The sequence below is a fragment of the Micropterus dolomieu genome, linkage group LG01, assembly GCF_021292245.1.
Source record: "Micropterus dolomieu isolate WLL.071019.BEF.003 ecotype Adirondacks linkage group LG01, ASM2129224v1, whole genome shotgun sequence".
Classification (NCBI taxonomy): domain Eukaryota; kingdom Metazoa; phylum Chordata; class Actinopteri; order Centrarchiformes; family Centrarchidae; genus Micropterus; species Micropterus dolomieu.
In genome coordinates, this window is record NC_060150.1 from 66,683 (window position 1) to 83,116 (window position 16,434).

The 16,434-nt window shown below is 46.9% G+C and overlaps 2 protein-coding genes across 2 annotated transcripts in view; one reads left to right on the forward strand and one right to left on the reverse strand.

Annotated features, from left to right (window-relative positions):
- Nucleotides 1-16,434, forward strand: part of LOC123971238 (NLR family CARD domain-containing protein 3-like) — a 427,855-nt gene that overhangs the window by 18,782 nt on the left and 392,639 nt on the right. The window lies entirely within an intron of this gene.
- LOC123971967 (formin-like protein 2) overlaps nucleotides 6,387-16,434 on the reverse strand; it is a 17,056-nt gene continuing 7,008 nt past the window's right edge. The window contains exons 4-13 of the mRNA XM_046051107.1: nucleotides 15,199-15,275; nucleotides 15,001-15,084; nucleotides 14,503-14,646; nucleotides 14,299-14,425; nucleotides 14,136-14,212; nucleotides 10,807-10,900; nucleotides 9,059-9,133; nucleotides 8,794-8,904; nucleotides 8,268-8,693; nucleotides 6,387-6,433 (exon numbers count right to left, since the gene is read on the reverse strand). Coding sequence (XP_045907063.1) covers nucleotides 8,499-8,693; nucleotides 8,794-8,904; nucleotides 9,059-9,133; nucleotides 10,807-10,900; nucleotides 14,136-14,212; nucleotides 14,299-14,425; nucleotides 14,503-14,646; nucleotides 15,001-15,084; nucleotides 15,199-15,275 — 984 coding nt within the window. The 3' untranslated portion in view covers nucleotides 6,387-6,433; nucleotides 8,268-8,498. The remainder of the gene's footprint in view (nucleotides 6,434-8,267; nucleotides 8,694-8,793; nucleotides 8,905-9,058; nucleotides 9,134-10,806; nucleotides 10,901-14,135; nucleotides 14,213-14,298; nucleotides 14,426-14,502; nucleotides 14,647-15,000; nucleotides 15,085-15,198; nucleotides 15,276-16,434) is intronic.

A 16,434-nucleotide genomic window follows, 5' to 3' on the forward strand; every position in this document is an offset into this window, starting at 1 on the left:
CCCTTTCTCTCTCTACCTGTCTGTCTGTTTCTCTCTCCCCCTGTCTGTCTCCACCTGTCTGTCTCTACCTGTCTGTCTGTTTAACTCTCCACCTGTCTGTCTCTACCTGTCTGTCTGTTTAACTCTCCACCTGTCTGTCTCCACCTGTCTGTCTCTACCTGTCTTTCTGTTTAACTCTCCACCTGTCTGTCTCCACCTGTCTGTCTCTACCTGTCTGTCTGTTTAACTCTCCACCTGTCTGTCTCTACCTGTCTGTCTGTTTAACTCTCCACCTGTCTGTCTCCACCTGTCTGTCTCTACCTGTCTGTCTGTTTAACTCTCCACCTGTCTGTCTCCACCTGTCTGTCTCTACCTGTCTGTCTGTTTAACTCTCTACCTGTCTATCTGTTTAACTCTCCACCTGTCTGTCTCCACCTGTCTGTCTGTTTAACTCTCCACCTGTCTGTCTCCACCTGTCTTTCTGTTTAACTCTCCACCTGTCTGTCTCTACCTGTCTGTCTGTTTAACTCTCCACCTGTCTGTCTCCACCTGTCTGTCTCTACCTGTCTGTCTGTTTAACTCTCCACCTGTCTGTCTCCACCTGTCTTTCTGTTTAACTCTCCACCTGTCTGTCTCTACCTGTCTGTCTGTTTAACTCTCCACCTGTCTGTCTCTACCTGTCTGTCTGTTTCTGTCTCCACCTGTCTGTCTCTACCTGTCTGTCTGTTTAACTCTCCACCTGTCTGTCTCCACCTGTCTGTCTCTACCTGTCTGTCTGTTTAACTCTCCACCTGTCTGTCTCCACCTGTCTGTCTCTACCTGTCTGTCTGTTTAACTCTCTACCTGTCTATCTGTTTAACTCTCCACCTGTCTGTCTCCACCTGTCTGTCTGTTTAACTCTCCACCTGTCTGTCTCTACCTGTCTTTCTGTTTAACTCTCCACCTGTCTGTCTCTACCTGTCTGTCTGTTTAACTCTCCACCTGTCTGTCTCTACCTGTCTGTCTGTTTAACTCTCCACCTGTCTGTCTGTCTTACCGGCGTTAACATCTGGACGTTGTCAGTGAAGTTGCCCATGAAGGTCATGATGGACATGCGCTGACTGAGTCTTTCGATACGACTGAACTGCATCATGAAGCGGTCTTCGTCGCTCAGAGCCTCCAGAGGCTTTCTGTCCCTCTCGTATTGCCGTAGAAGCTTCACCTCTGCCTCCGTCGGCAGGAAACGCATCAGACACTCCACAAAGTCGACCCGGACTGTTCGCAGGTCAAACCTGCAGAAACACAAACCAGACTGTTCAGGTACAGGGAGTCCTTTAAATCTGAACCAGAACTTTATATGTAGAACTGCTAAAGCACTGCAGTAGGGAGTCTCCAGGTAGCCAATCAGAACACACGTCTGAGGTTAACCGCCTTGTCATCGTCTCGGTTTAGTCATCTAGGTCCTTGAGAAATATATTTTGTTTAGTTTGGTCTGACGAAAGTGACAGTGACACACACTAACATGTGATCTGTTCCGGAGGGCGATCTCTCAGCTGGGTGCAATCAGTTCTAATGCACCTGTTGGCAGTTGGACTCACACTACTTCATTTGCAGCTAGCCCCAAATCAATATGCCTCCTTTGAATATCATGCTGTCTCGGTGACCGCTCCAGTAAAAGTCTCCGTGATTGTGATATAATGTACACCAGGACAAATAGGTGACTTTGTAGAGGAGCTAGATACATTGCTGTCTTCAATCCCAGAGCATGACTGTCTGTTACTTGTGCTCGGTAACGTGAACATTCACTTAGACAAATCAAACTCAGCAGACTTCCTGTCTCTGATGAACCAGAGACAGGAAGTCTGCTGAGTTTGATTTGTCTAAGTGAATCCTTTGATCTAGAACGGTTTCTCAGCCCCCCGACCCACAAAGCTGGCAAGGTACTCCTTGACCTCGTTCTTGTCCGAAACTGTGCCACCGAATGCAAAACAGTGACCACACCTAACCCTCGCCACGTTCAACTAAACCTCTCTAAGACTGAACTCTTGGTCATTCCAGCCAAGCAATCTATCCACCATAACATCAAACTACAAACTGACTTCTCAACCATCACTCCAACCAGGGAGGTGGGAAACTTGGGTGTCCTGATTGATGACCAGCTGTCCTTTTCAGACCATGTTGCTGCTGGTCTCTCAGTCGTGCCGCTTTGCTCTGTACAACATAAGGAAAATCAGGCCCAACCTCACTCAGTACGCCACCCAGCTTCTGATACAGGCCGTGGTTACCTCTCATCTCGACTACGGCACTGACCTCCTATCAGGTCTTCCAGCTTGTGCGGTGAAACCCTTACAAATGGTTCAGAACGCAGCAGCACGTCTGGTTTTTGATCAGCCCAAAAGGACTCATGTCACTTCATTACTCAGTGACCTCCACTGGCTCCCCGTGGCCTCCAGAATCAAATTCAAGTCCCTAATGCTGCATACAGAGTGACTACTGGGTCCGACTCTGCACCCATGAAATAAAACCAAGCAGTCTTGTCTTGTACTGCTCAGATCTGATTGTCTGCTGTCAGAACGGCGTTAAGTGTGCCGACGTTCTGCCTCAGTCAGCCTGACCCTGCTGCAGCCTGGTTCTGGTTAGGACACCCTGCTACTCATAGAGTTTGTCTCTAGTAGAGTTACAGGTGGAGGAAATGATGCTTGTGTTATTGGTACTGGTGGACTGTGACTTACGTGTGGATGGCCCGGCAGATGACCTCTGGCCCTTGGCCGGCCTTCCTGAGGGTGATGGCCAGGTTTTTGGCTCTGTTGGCCTCAAGCAGAGAGACTTTGGACGGAGCTTTCTGAGGAAGCTTCTGTCTGGACAGAGTCAAGTCCACCGCTGGACCCTGAGCCTTCGTCTTGAACAGCTCCTCAAATCCCTCCACATCCAGGTCCTGAGAGTGAGGCAGGTTTATAGAGGGAGAAACAGGTAGTTAAGCAGCTCCTCAAACCTCCAGATCCAGGTCATGAGAGACAGACAGACGGGAGGATGAGAAGTATTAGTCTTTTTAGGAGCACTCTTCTTGAAAATGTAGAAATGTCAGCCCTGATTACTGCGTTTCAGGCTTTCCTTCAGGCCGTTCAGTCCTGACACCATCCAGCACTAAGACATGGCAGCCTGGCAGGTGAAACCCAGGGTTAAAAAAGGTCAACCACTCACTCTTATTGCTGTGAGTTAACAAATAAACTGACTCCTCAGCAGCTCCTCTCCTTCTTGACCCAGTTTAGGGTTGTCTGGTATACAAGGAAGGTTAAGGTCAAGGGCAACTTTCTTGGACTTCGATGACTGAGAACCTTCACAGACTTTATCACGCCAATAACTGAACTTCATTCAGAGCGTCTCTTTACTTACCTGGAGAATGGACTCATCGTCGATGTCATTGAACACAGTCCCGTTGATCTGACTCGGCTTCAGGGCGACCCAGTTCAACACCGGCATCCTGAACTTCGTCTGGATGGGCTTCTTTATCTTCACCGCTGCGCAGTAGTGAGAGAGGGACAGGTGAGCAGGGAGACAGGTTGTCCATTGCAGATTTACTCGGAGAATGATCTGACTACAGAAGGGGGGGGTTAACCCTGAACCCTGAACCCCATCCAAAGGTACCAGAAGCTCATATGCTATTAAACCAGACTTAGACTGATAACAGCCTGGAGGGGAGGCTGGGGTCATGGTTTTATACCCCTGCCCTTAATCCTACAGTGTGAGCTATGCAAGTAACCACGCATTTATACTTGTGTCTGCATTGTTCTGCAATTACTCTGCCAAAATGCTACTGTTGTCGATTAAATGGATCAAACTCTGATAGTGAAACGTGTCATGTGGCGGGGTGACGCTCAAAAATATTGATGCACTGTGTGACAGCCGCTAGTTTGGCCACGAGTAAAATTTACTTTAAAGTACGAAGCACTTCCTGTGGGCTTGGAGGAAATGCAGTGCTACCAAGACGACCAGTCACAGTTCTGTGTTGATAAATTTTGCACCGCTTTTGTCTAACCCTGATCAGACTGTGACTGATCTCAGATCTGTTCTCTAACCCTGATCAGACTGTGACTGATCTCAGATCTGTTCTCTAACCCTGATCAGACTGTGACTGATCTCAGATCTGTTCTCTAACCCTGATCAGACTGTGATCTCAGATCTGTTCTCTAACCCTGATCAGACTTTGATCTCAGAACGGTTCTCTAACTTCTCTACTACTCTTTTATTTCTCTCAGTTTCTGCTCTTTTCTCTCCACATGGATGATCCATTGATCAAGTCAAGTTAAAACATTTTCAGCTCGCACAGAGAATCTTTCATTTGACTTTATATCCTGTTCACCTTCACTCTGACCAAACTAAAGAGGTCAACAAACCAGCTAATCGCTGGCTGTGCTGGAGGCTGATGGGTGGGGCTTAGTGTCAAGGAGAGGTTTCCAGAGGGATGATGGAGGAATGGAAAGATAGAAAGAGTGTAAGTAAACGTACAGAATAACTTGAGAGGACCCTCTGTCAGCAAAAAGAGAGAAAACACAACATTAGTATCATTAAATTCACAACAGGTCAGATTTCACTTGTAGCATGAAAGAACTCTTGTGATAAATAAACAGAACAGCTGTGACTCCGGTGTTTGTGATGAACGAACGTGTTAAGCTGCAGCAAACACCAGGCTGAGCGACAGATCATGACTTTTACCCTAACCCAGTAAACAGCAGCTCAGTGAGAACCAGGCCAGCTTCCTTTCAGAGGAGGAGGCGTCAGTAAGACATTAACATCCCTGCTCATCAGATGGTTCTTAGAAACATCTTCCACATCAACAGAAACTCGGACAACAGACGGACAGTATCAGTTAAAATGATGTGTGCATTAAAAACGTTGACCTCAGATGTACTAGGTAACCCTATTAAGACATTAGTGATGTTAACAGAAAGCATCACTGCAGTGACATCACTGGTGGGTGTGGTTAGTTCAGCCTGGGTTGGTTATTTCTCAATTTGTCTTTGAATGTGAGACTTTTAACTGAAAGTGAGTGTTTATCTTCCCTACTTTCTCTGCAGCCTGTGAACGCATCAGTCTCACCTGCAAGTCCCGAGTTAAAGATGACTGTGGGCGACCCCCCTGACCCCGGGAGAGGCGGGGCCACAGGGGGAGGGGGGGGGGGCATGGGGACAGAGGATGAGAGCTCGCTGGTCCGACAGGGGGGAGGAGGGGGAGGAGGGGGAGGGGGAGGGGGGGGGGGGGGGGGTGCAGGGTACGACCCATTGGAGACTTGAAAGAAGAGAAGAAGCAAAAACAGGTGTTGTTTAAGTTTAGTATCATACTGGAAGTGATGTTCACTTGGAGTACTAGAAGGATGTGGTAGCAGAAGTAGCACCTTTTAGCAGGAATTCAGTATCAGGTAGTTACTGCAGCGCCCGGACTGGTGGAGCTGAAACTTACCTGTGCCTGGCATTGGTGGTGGAGGCGGGGGCGGGGGCGGGGGCGGCATGTCTGGAGCTCCGCCTATCCCCGGTCCCATGCTGTGATAGGCCACGGTCTCTGGACTGTGAAAATAAATGTTCGAGGTTTTTTGTGGCTGAACTTATTTAGAGCTGAGTTCTGTTAAATTAATTAATAATTTTTTTTTAGCCAGCAGAAATCAACAAGTCTGTAAACACAACACAGTCTGGCTTATTATCATTAAGTAGTTGTGGCTAACATGTTAGCAAACAGTTTTCAGCTGGCACAAAGCAGTCACTAATTACTTTGGGCAAACTTCAGAACTCTTTTATTGGTCCTTTATAGGGGTGAGCAGTGACCCTCCAGTCCTGCTCTGTGGCAGGAAAAGACAAGCAGTGATTCTGTTCCAGTGACGTGTGACGTCTGAAATTGCAATTGTAAGTTGCTTTGGATAAAAGCATCAGCCAAATGACTAATTGTTGTTGTTGTTATACCAGAGTGCTTAGCCGTGTCTCTGTGGTTCTGGCTAGCCTAACGTAGTTTGACCACAATGCTATCCAGCTGTCAACAGTTCATAGATTCTTGCTGTTTTGGGTGGTGGGCAGCGCTGAATGTGTAGCCCCTCTGAGTGAACGACCTCCAGCAGCTACAGCTGCTTCTTGGTCAGTCATGTTTCTCTCTATGTTAGCTCTGTGTTTGGTCTCCAGCACCTCCTGAAGGACACATCTGACTCTTTAGCTGCTAAATGTTCACCAGCTACTCTCTGACTTAGTCTCGTAAACGGCGGCGTCTCTCACCTAGGGGACAGGTTAGGACAGGGTGGAGGTGAAGGTGAGGCGGAGTCAGCCACCCCCCCATCCCCCTCTCCTCTCTGGGGTTGAGGAGCTCCAGGTCCTCCGGCCTGCTGGGCCTCCTGAGCCTGACGCTCCAGACGACTTTGGCGCCGGATTGTTTGGTCCTTCTCCCGAACCATCCGCCGCAAGGTGTGCACCTGAGAGTTAGTGCTTGCGTACACATCCTGCACATGTAACAGGTGTGTTAAGAGAGACAGTACAACATGTTGCTGCACAGCTTACAGTTAGGTGGTGTAAGAGGTCAGAAGTATGAAGGTATTGTTGGAGGAAAACCACTGAACACCTGTGAGTCCCACACGTGTTTACAGTGTCACAGAGAAAAAAACTTCAACATTTGCAAACTTTTTTCTCAACAGTTCCAGTTCTCAGATTCTGAGACCCAAAGAATTCTCAGATTCTGAGAACCGAACCAGTGAACAGGTCCAGTTTTCAGATTCTCAGAACTGAAGCATTGAACAGGTCTGAGCAGGTCCAGTTCTCAGATTCTCAGAACTGAACCAGTGAACAGGTCCAGTTTTCAGATTCTCAGAACTGAAGCATTGAACAGGTCTGAGCAGGTCCAGTTCTCAGATTCTCAGAACTGAACCAGTGAACAGGTCCAGTTTTCAGATTCTCAGAACCGAACCAGTGAACAGGTCCAGTTTTCAGATTCTCAGAACTGAAGCATTGAACAGGTCTGAGCAGGTCCAGTTCTGAGATTCTGAGAACCGAACCAGTGAACAGATCCAGTTTTCAGATTCTCAGAACTGAAGCATTGAACAGGTCTGAGCAGGTCCAGTTCTCAGATTCTCAGAACTGAACCAGTGAACAGGTCCAGTTTTCAGATTCTCAGAACTGAACCAGTGAACAGGTCCAGTTTTCAGATTCTCAGAACTGAAGAATTGAACAGGTCCAGTTCTAAGATTCTGAGACCAAAAGAATTGAGCAGGTCCAGTTCTCAGATTTTGAGAACTGAATCAGTGAACAGCCCAGTTCCGGGATTCTGACACTGAAAGCATTAAACAGATCCACCAAAGCGTTTTTCTGACTTTAAATTTCCTGAAACACACCTGAGACTATTTTATCTGAACTTTCAAAAACAGGTCAGCTGACAGGTAGAGACCCAGCTAAACTTTTACATTCCCAGAACGTCCTGAGAACATCCCCACTGGTATCAAGGACGTCGCCCTTTAATGTTCCTAGAATGTTCCGAGGCGGTCACGTTGTGGAGTTCTTTAAAGGGTTGGGGAACGTTATTTGATAGTCCATTCAGGACGTCCTGGAAATGTGTAAGGAACCATTACCATAGAATATAAATATATCTTCAGCTGCCCTCTTGGACATTCCCTCTAGGTCTCTACACAACATTCCCAAAACATTTGCAGAACATTTAGGTGTTGACCTAGAATGTTATTTTTTGTCCTATTTGGATACTTCCATCGCGTTTACTGAACGTTTTCAGAACCTTCAGTAACAGTAAAGGAACATTTAAGGGCACCTTTACAGAATGTTTGCATTACGGAAACTATTCAGTACCTTTTGGGACCTAAAATTGGTATCTTGAAATACCATCAAAACATGTTTACACCATAAAATATTCAGCTACAATGCAAGACATTCTCAGCATTTCACTTCTTCACTTGTCGTTCCACCTGACAGGGGCTCGGGTGTTTCAGCCTGGTATCTTCAAACAGGAATGGAGACACAAGACGGTTCTTTAATATCTCTCATTAGCATTTTCTGTCTCCATGGTGACTAGGTGACGGGGTGTTGATGGTGCAATGGATAAGATGGATAAGATTGCCTGCCTTTGGTGTGAGAGACCTGGGTTCCCCCACTGTGACCCATCCACCAATGTGTCTCTGAGCAAGACACTTAACCCCTAGTTGCTCCAGAGGCGTGCGACCTCTGACATAAATATAGCAATTGTAAGTCGCTTTGGATAAAAGCGTCAGCTAAATGAATAAATGTAAATGTAATGTAAATGTAAATGTTTGTTTCCATGGTAACAGCACTGACCCGGATGTGGTCTAGTTCCTTGTTGGTTTGCATCAGCTGCTTCTCCAGTTCGACGATCTTCAGCATCGCTTCGTTCTCCACATCCAGAAGCCGCTCTGACATCTGAGGACAGAGAAAGACAAGTCAGTACACCTGTCTGTCTCTCCACCTGTCTGTCTTACCGTGTCCAGGCTCTCCTCCAGATCCTAAACGCGTTCCAGAGCAGTAGGTTTGGTTCTTCTTTCTCCTGGTTTATGTGTCTCTCCACCTGTCTCTCTCTCCACCTGTCTTTCTTACCGTGCCCAGGCTCTCCTCCAGCTCCTCCACTCGTTCCAGAGCAGCAGTTTTGGTCTCAGCATCCTCCAGCAGCGTCCCGACGTCAAACACGTTGTCGAGGTAGGCCTGAATCTGGACCTGAAGCCTGTCGCTCTCTGTGTGCTTCAGCCTCTGAGGTGAGACAGGTAGAGAGACAGGTTAATAATACACTTATCCTTTAATCATCAGCCCACATGTGATTGGCTGGGAGTGGATCTTGTGTCCTAGTTACCTCCAGGTGCTCGTCCAGGTTGAGTTTAGTGAAGTCATACTGCAGGTGGACTCTGAAGTTCATGTCCTCTACCGAGTGAACCACGATGTTAATGAACTGCATACAGGCCACCTGACAACCACAGACAGACACAAGCTAATTAAGCCTGGATCACAGGTAAGTTATGTTCAGGTAACCCTAAAGTTAAAATAATGTTTCCTAACACTATGAAGTCTAGAATGAATCCAACAGGAAGGACTGACAGTTCAGATAAAAGTCACCATACCAAAAAGTCGATGTTGTCGTCTTCGTTCTTAAAATGTTCCATCAGCTTCTCAAAACGCATCGTCTCTGAACACACCTGCAACAGATCAATCAATTAACCAATCAACAACACTTGTCCCATCCAGTCTACCATGCATGTACATGACCACTCATACATACAGTGTATTAGTACACATGTGTGAACAGCTGTTGATTCTGTGATTGCTCGAGAGCTCGGGCACCAACAAAGAAGTCATACAGCCGGTGACCTAATCATGTGAAAAGTCATGATGTCACAGTTAAAGTAAACACTGTCAGCAGAACTGTTCGAAAAAGCCAAGTCATAAGTTACTTCCTCATCATCACTATTAGATCACTACTAGATCACTGTTAGATCTCCATAAGGTCACCATTAGATCATTAACAGATCGCCATTAGAACCCCTTTTAGATATACATATACATTTACTCATTTGGCAGACGCTTTTATCCAAACATTTGAGGATCGACATACAAGCATTAACAGAGCATCAAATACAGTACGCGATCTACAACTGACAATACTTTCTAGTAGGGGCCGCAATAAATACTAGTAAGAGCTAATGGTATGTATGGCATCAATGGGGTGAATACCTAGGGAAAGAAGTAAGTTAACAAAAAGTGCAACCAATACAAGAGAAATGTAAGGGGATAGAAGAAGAACACAGGAAGTGCATGTTAGGAGTTAGAGGTGTTATAAGAGGAAGTGTTCTCTGAAGAGTTTTCAGCATTTTCTTGAAGTTAGAGAGGGACGCCCCTGCTCTGATGGCGTGTGGTAGCTCGTTCCACCTTCGTGGTGTCACAGATGAGAACAGGGACTGAGATTGCTTTGTGTGAAGGGATGGCAGAGCCAGGCGGCGTTCGTTGGAGGAGCGTCGTGGCCCAGAAGAAACGTAGGCTTGGATTATGGAGTTTAGGTAGATGGTGCAGAACAGTAGTCAGAATCAGAATCAGTAGTCACTCTGTATGCAGCGTTAGGAACGGGGAGCCAGTGGAGGTCACTGAGTAATGGAGAGACATGAGTCCTTTTGGGCTGATCAGAAACCAGGCGTACTGAGTGAGGTTGGGCCTGATTTTTTCTTATGTTGTACAGAGCAAAGCGGCACGACTGAGAGACCAGCAGCAACATGGTCTGAAAAGGACAGCTGGTCATCAATCAGGACACCCAAGTTTCCCACCACCCTGGTTGGAGTGATGGTTGAGAAGGAGGATAGGAGCATTTGGTTGCCTTAAGGTCTTTGTTTTTTCACCATTTTATTTCAGCGGCTCTGAGATCAGTATGCAGCCTTTGGATGGTATCAGTTAGCCACAGGTGGGGCTGGTTCGGGCGAGCAGGCTTGGTAGATAGAGGACACAGGCTATCCAGGCACCAGCTCAGTGTAGAGCACAGACTGGGCGACATCATTGACCTCAGTGAGGAGAATGTGTTGAGGGGAGGTAGAGCGGATGCTTCCACTGAGACAAAGTGAGTGGAGGACAGGTTGTGGAGGTAGATCACCATTAGGTCACTATTAGCTCACTATTAGGTCATCATTAGGTAACTATTGGGACACAATTAGATGACTTTTAGATGATTATTAGATCACTACATCATCATTAGATCACTATTGGATCACGATTAGATCACCATTAGATCTTCATTAGATCATTATTGGGTCAGTATACTACTGTGTCTGTACTGTGTGTATAGTGTGTGTGTAGTGTGTTGACACTGTGTGTTGTTGTTGTTTACAGTTTTGAAGTTGTCGAAGGCCGACAGGATGATCTCATGTCCTCCTCTGACCAAACACACCGCTGCCAATAACTCCAACACCAGAGCCTTCGTCCTGAGAGACAGAGACAGGTCAGCAGAGAGACAGGTAGATAGACAGGTCAGCAGACAAGTAGAGAGACAGGTCAGCAGATAGACAGGTGAGCAGACAAGTGGAGAGACAGGTCAGCAGACACGTAGAGAGACAGGTCAGCAGATAGACAGGTGAGCAGACAAGTGGAGAGACAGGTCAGCAGACACGTAGAGAGACAGGTCAGCAGATAGACAGGTCAGCAGACACGTAGAGAGACAGGTCAGCAGACACGTAGAGAGACAGGTCAGCAGATAGACAGGTCAGCAGATAGACAGGTGAGCAGACACGTAGAGAGACAGGTCAGCAGACACGTAGAGAGACAGGTCAGCAGATAGACAGGTGAGCAGACACGTAGAGAGACAGGTCAGCAGACACGTAGAGAGACAGGTCAGCAGATAGACAGGTCAGCAGACACGTAGAGAGACAGGTCAGCAGACACGTAGAGAGACAGGTCAGCAGATAGACAGGTCAGCAGACACGTAGAGAGACAGGTCAGCAGATAGACAGGTCATCAGACACGTAGAGAGACAGGTCAGCAGACACGTAGAGAGACAGGTCAGCAGATAGACAGGTCATCAGACACGTAGAGAGACAGGTCAGCAGACACGTAGAGAGACAGGTCAGCAGATAGACAGGTCAGCAGATAGACAGGTCATCAGACACGTAGAGAGACAGGTCAGCAGACACGTAGAGAGACAGGTCAGCAGATAGACAGGTCAGCAGACAAGTGGAGAGACAGGTCAGCAGACACGTAGAGAGACAGGTCAGCAGATAGACAGGTGAGCAGACAGACAGGTCAGCAGATAGACAGATCAGCAGACAAGTGGAGAGACAGGTCAGCAGACAAGTAGAGAGACAGGTCAGCAGATAGACAGGTCAGCAGACAAGTGGAGAGACAGGTCAGCAGACACGTAGAGATACAGGTCAGCAGATAGACAGGTCAGCAGACACATAGAGAGACAGGTCAGCAGAGAGACAGGTAGAAAGACAGGTCAGCAGATAGACAGGTGAGCAGAAAGACAGGTCAGCAGACAAGTGGAGAGACAGGTCAGCAGATAGACAGGTCAGCAGACAAGTGGAGAGACAGGTCAGCAGATAGACAGGTGAGCAGACAGACAGGTCAGCAGATAGACAGGTCAGCAGACAAGTGGAGAGACAGGTCAGCAGATAGACAGGTCAGCAGACAGGTCAGCAGATAGACAGGTCAGCAGACAAGTGGAGAGACAGGTCAGCAGATAGACAGGTCAGCAGACAGGTCAGCAGATAGACAGGTCAGCAGACAAGTGGAGAGACAGGTCAGCAGATAGACAGGTCAGCAGATAGACAGGTCAGCAGACAAGTGGAGAGACAGGTCAGCAGATAGACAGGTCAGCAGACAGACAGGTCAGCAGACAAGTGGAGAGACAGGTCATCAGACACGTAGAGAGACAGGTCAGCAGATAGACAGGTCAGCAGATAGACAGGTCAGCAGACACGTAGAGAGACAGGTCAGCAGACACGTAGAGAGACAGGTCAGCAGAAGTAGAGAGACAGGTCAGCAGATAGACAGGTCAGCAGACACGTAGAGAGACAGGTCAGCAGATAGACAGGTCAGCAGACAGACAGGTCAGCAGACAAGTGGAGAGACAGGTCATCAGATAGACAGGTGAGCAGACAGACAGGTCAGCAGATAGACAGATCAGCAGACAAGTGGAGAGACAGGTCAGCAGATAGACAGGTCAGCAGACAAGTGGAGAGACAGGTCAGCAGATAGACAGGTCAGCAGACAAGTGGAGAGACAGGTCAGCAGACACGTAGAGATACAGGTCAGCAGATAGACAGGTCAGCAGACACATAGAGAGACAGGTCAGCAGATAGACAGATCAGCAGACAGGTAGACAGACAGGTCAGCAGATAGACAGGTAGATAGACAGGTCAGCAGATAGACAGGTAGATAGACAGGTCAGCAGATAGACAGGTAGCGAGACAGTTCAGCAGAGAGACAGGTAGATAGACAGGTCAGCAGACACGTAGAGATACAGGTCAGCAGATAGACAGGTCAGCAGAGAGACAGGTAGAAAGACAGGTCAGCAGAGAGACAGGTAGAAAGACAGGTCAGCAGATAGACAGGTCAGCAGACAAGTGGAAAGACAGGTCATCAGACACGTAGAGATACAGGTCAGCAGATAGACAGGTCAGCAGACACGTAGAGAGACAGGTCAGCAGATAGACAGGTAGATAGACAGGTCAGCAGATAGACAGGTAGCGAGACAGTTCAGCAGAGAGACAGGTAGATAGACAGGTCAGCAGACAGGTAGAGAGACAGACAGGTCAGCAGATAGGTACTTCATGTATTCTGTGTTCTGTTTCATTAAACCTGGGGCCTGCACCACGAAGCCAGTTCAACATACCCAGGATCTCTTTTCGTTATCTGGCTTCACTAACCCTAACAATCGGGATCGGGATAACTAGTCCCACGAAGCTGGTTATCAACTCGGTAAACTGACCTAGAACTTCCCAATCCAGACATGAGCATGTTCACATAAAAGAGGTGGAGTCAGCAGCAGATGACCAATCACAGCCTTGAACAAGTCTACTGGAATGAGAGCGCCATATTTTACAAACCAGGAGCAAAGTGATACGACACAGTCTAAGTAGCACGGCTGCAGCTGACACGTGCAAGGAGACAGTGTGAATGCCTAAATAAACACTAGTCTATAATAATGTGCTGATTTCAAGTGTTCTTATGAGCTGTATGAAAATATCAGCTTTATTCTTTCAGCTCGGCTGTGTGTCGGCGTTTCCACGTTAAAAGTCTTGGGCACTGAAGAAGTGGTAGTTCCACCTCACTTTAAGAACTGCAAACATCAGATTAATTTATTTAACACACTCAGTGTTCCAAACATTGTTCTAAATTAACTTTAAATAACAAAACCAAAAATCCATGCCATAAATCAATTAAAAATCTAATTCATAAAAGTCATAGTCATAAAAAATGTTGAAATAGTGGTCGAAAGACTGAATCTCAACATGAAAACTCACCAAATTACCTGCCAAGGTAGCAAAAGGTGCAGCTCCATGAGCAGTCTCTATAATACAAGACGGCTACTGACCTCAAATTAACACCTTCATGTTAAATGAATGAAACGCAACAGAAACACCTGCTGTTCAGTTGTGTCCTGGCTGAAACATAGTAGCTTGGCCAAAAAAAGACTCTGGCGCCTTGTGTAGTACTGACCTGGGGTTCCTGTTGTTCAGGCTGAGGGCGATTTCATTGACAGCGTGAGGATGGGACATCACCATGTTGAATCCATACTAAGGAAGAGGAGGACACAAAGATCAGTGGATTTGTACCGGATCAGACCACTGGACCAGATTTAGAGTTGGTGACAGTCAATTACCTGGTAGTTCATGATCGCTCTTAGACACATGACGCAGACGTGAACGTCGTCTTTCTTACAGACGAGTCGCGAGTTCTTCAGAGTTCGACGACTAGGCAGAGTGTTGGATCGAGTCACCAGAGTTGAACTACAAACACAGAAACACCGTCAGAATCCGAAGTGTGGTGAGTTCATCAGTTTTAGATTTAGTTTTGGATTCATTACCTGATGGAGTGACGAGCTGCTCGCGGTGCAGAGGAGGACGGGGACGGGAGGCTGCAGTCACCATGGAGATCCTCTATGGACCGACTCCAGGGAGAGTCTATGGACGAGACCTCACCTCCGGCCTCCGACTGCTCACCGTCAAACCTGAACACACAGACAGGTGTTACAGCTTCATCAGCATCCAGGATCAGAACTATGACCTCATCACCTAAACATGTGACTTCCTGGTGTACTCAACAGAACTACGACTAGAGAAAAGACGTGGAGCCACGTGGAGACGTTTCTGGACCATCTGTACTACCACAGTCCAGAGTCACCTGTTCATACTTTATTTCACAACGACAGACCAGCTTCAGTCTTAAGACCAGCTGACCTGAGATTGTACAAGTGTTGTCTGTCAGACTGTGAGAAAGTAACATTACTGTTTTACACGTACATGTACAGTATATATACACGTGTATGTGCACAGTGTGACATGTTCATCTTGTTCACACTTACGTGACGGCGTACTGAGCGAAGGACAGATACTCAACCAGAACATCCAGCCCGCGATTCTCCTCATTCAGAAACTCCCTGACCCACCTACAGAGAAAGAGAGACAGGTTAGAGAGACAGACAATAATGTATTAACAATAATAAATATTATGGTCCAGGCAGCGTCCAGGAGCATCAGATGGTATTCAGACAGACAGGTACCCGATGTGGTTTGTGCGAAGAGAAATCTCGAGTTCTCTGAGCATCTGGGTTGACTCCTGAACTCTTCTTCTGAACTTCTGCAGAAAGACAGGTTGTAAGAGACAGACAGGTTAATAACAGACAGACAGACAGGTTAATAACAGACAGACAGACAGGCAAATAACAGACAGACAGGTTAATAACAGGCAGACAGGTTAATAACAGGCAGACAGGTTAATAACAAACAGACAGGTTAACAACAGACAGACAGGTTAATAACAGACAGACAGACAGGCAGACAGGTTAATAACAGACAGACAGACAGACAGGCAAATAACAGACAGACAGGTTAATAACAGACAGACAGACAGGCAGACAGGTTAATAACAGACAGACAGGCAGACAGGTTAATAACAGACAGGCAGACAGGTTAATAACAGACAGACAGACAGGCAGACAGGTTAATAACAGACAGACAGACAGGCAGACAGGTTAATAACAGACAGACAGACAGACAGGTTAATAACAGACAGACAGACAGACAGGTTAATAGCAGACAGACAGACAGGTTAATAGCAGACAGACAGACAGGCAGACAGGTTAATAACAGACAGACAGACAGACAGGTTAATAGCAGACAGACAGACAGGTTAATAGCAGACAGACAGACAGGCAGACAGGTTAATAACAGACAGACAGACAGACAGGTTAATAGCAGACAGACAGACAGGTTAATAGCAGACAGACAGACAGGCAGACAGGTTAATAACAGACAGACAGACAGACAGGTTAATAGCAGACAGACAGACAGGTTAATAGCAGACAGACAGACAGGCAGACAGGTTAATAACAGACAGACAGACAGACAGGTTAATAGCAGACAGACAGACAGGTTAATAGCAGACAGACAGACAGGCAGACAGGTTAATAACAGACAGACAGACAGACAGGTTAATAGCAGACAGACAGACAGGTTAATAGCAGACAGACAGACAGGCAGACAGGTTAATAACAGACAGACAGACAGACAGGTTAATAGCAGACAGACAGACAGGTTAATAGCAGACAGACAGACAGGCAGACAGGTTAATAACAGACAGACAGACAGACAGGTTAATAGCAGACAGACAGACAGGTTAATAGCAGACAGACAGACAGGCAGACAGGTTAATAACAGACAGACAGACAGACAGGTTAATAGCAGACAGACAGACAGGTTAATAGCAGACAGACAGACAGGCAGACAGGTTAATAACA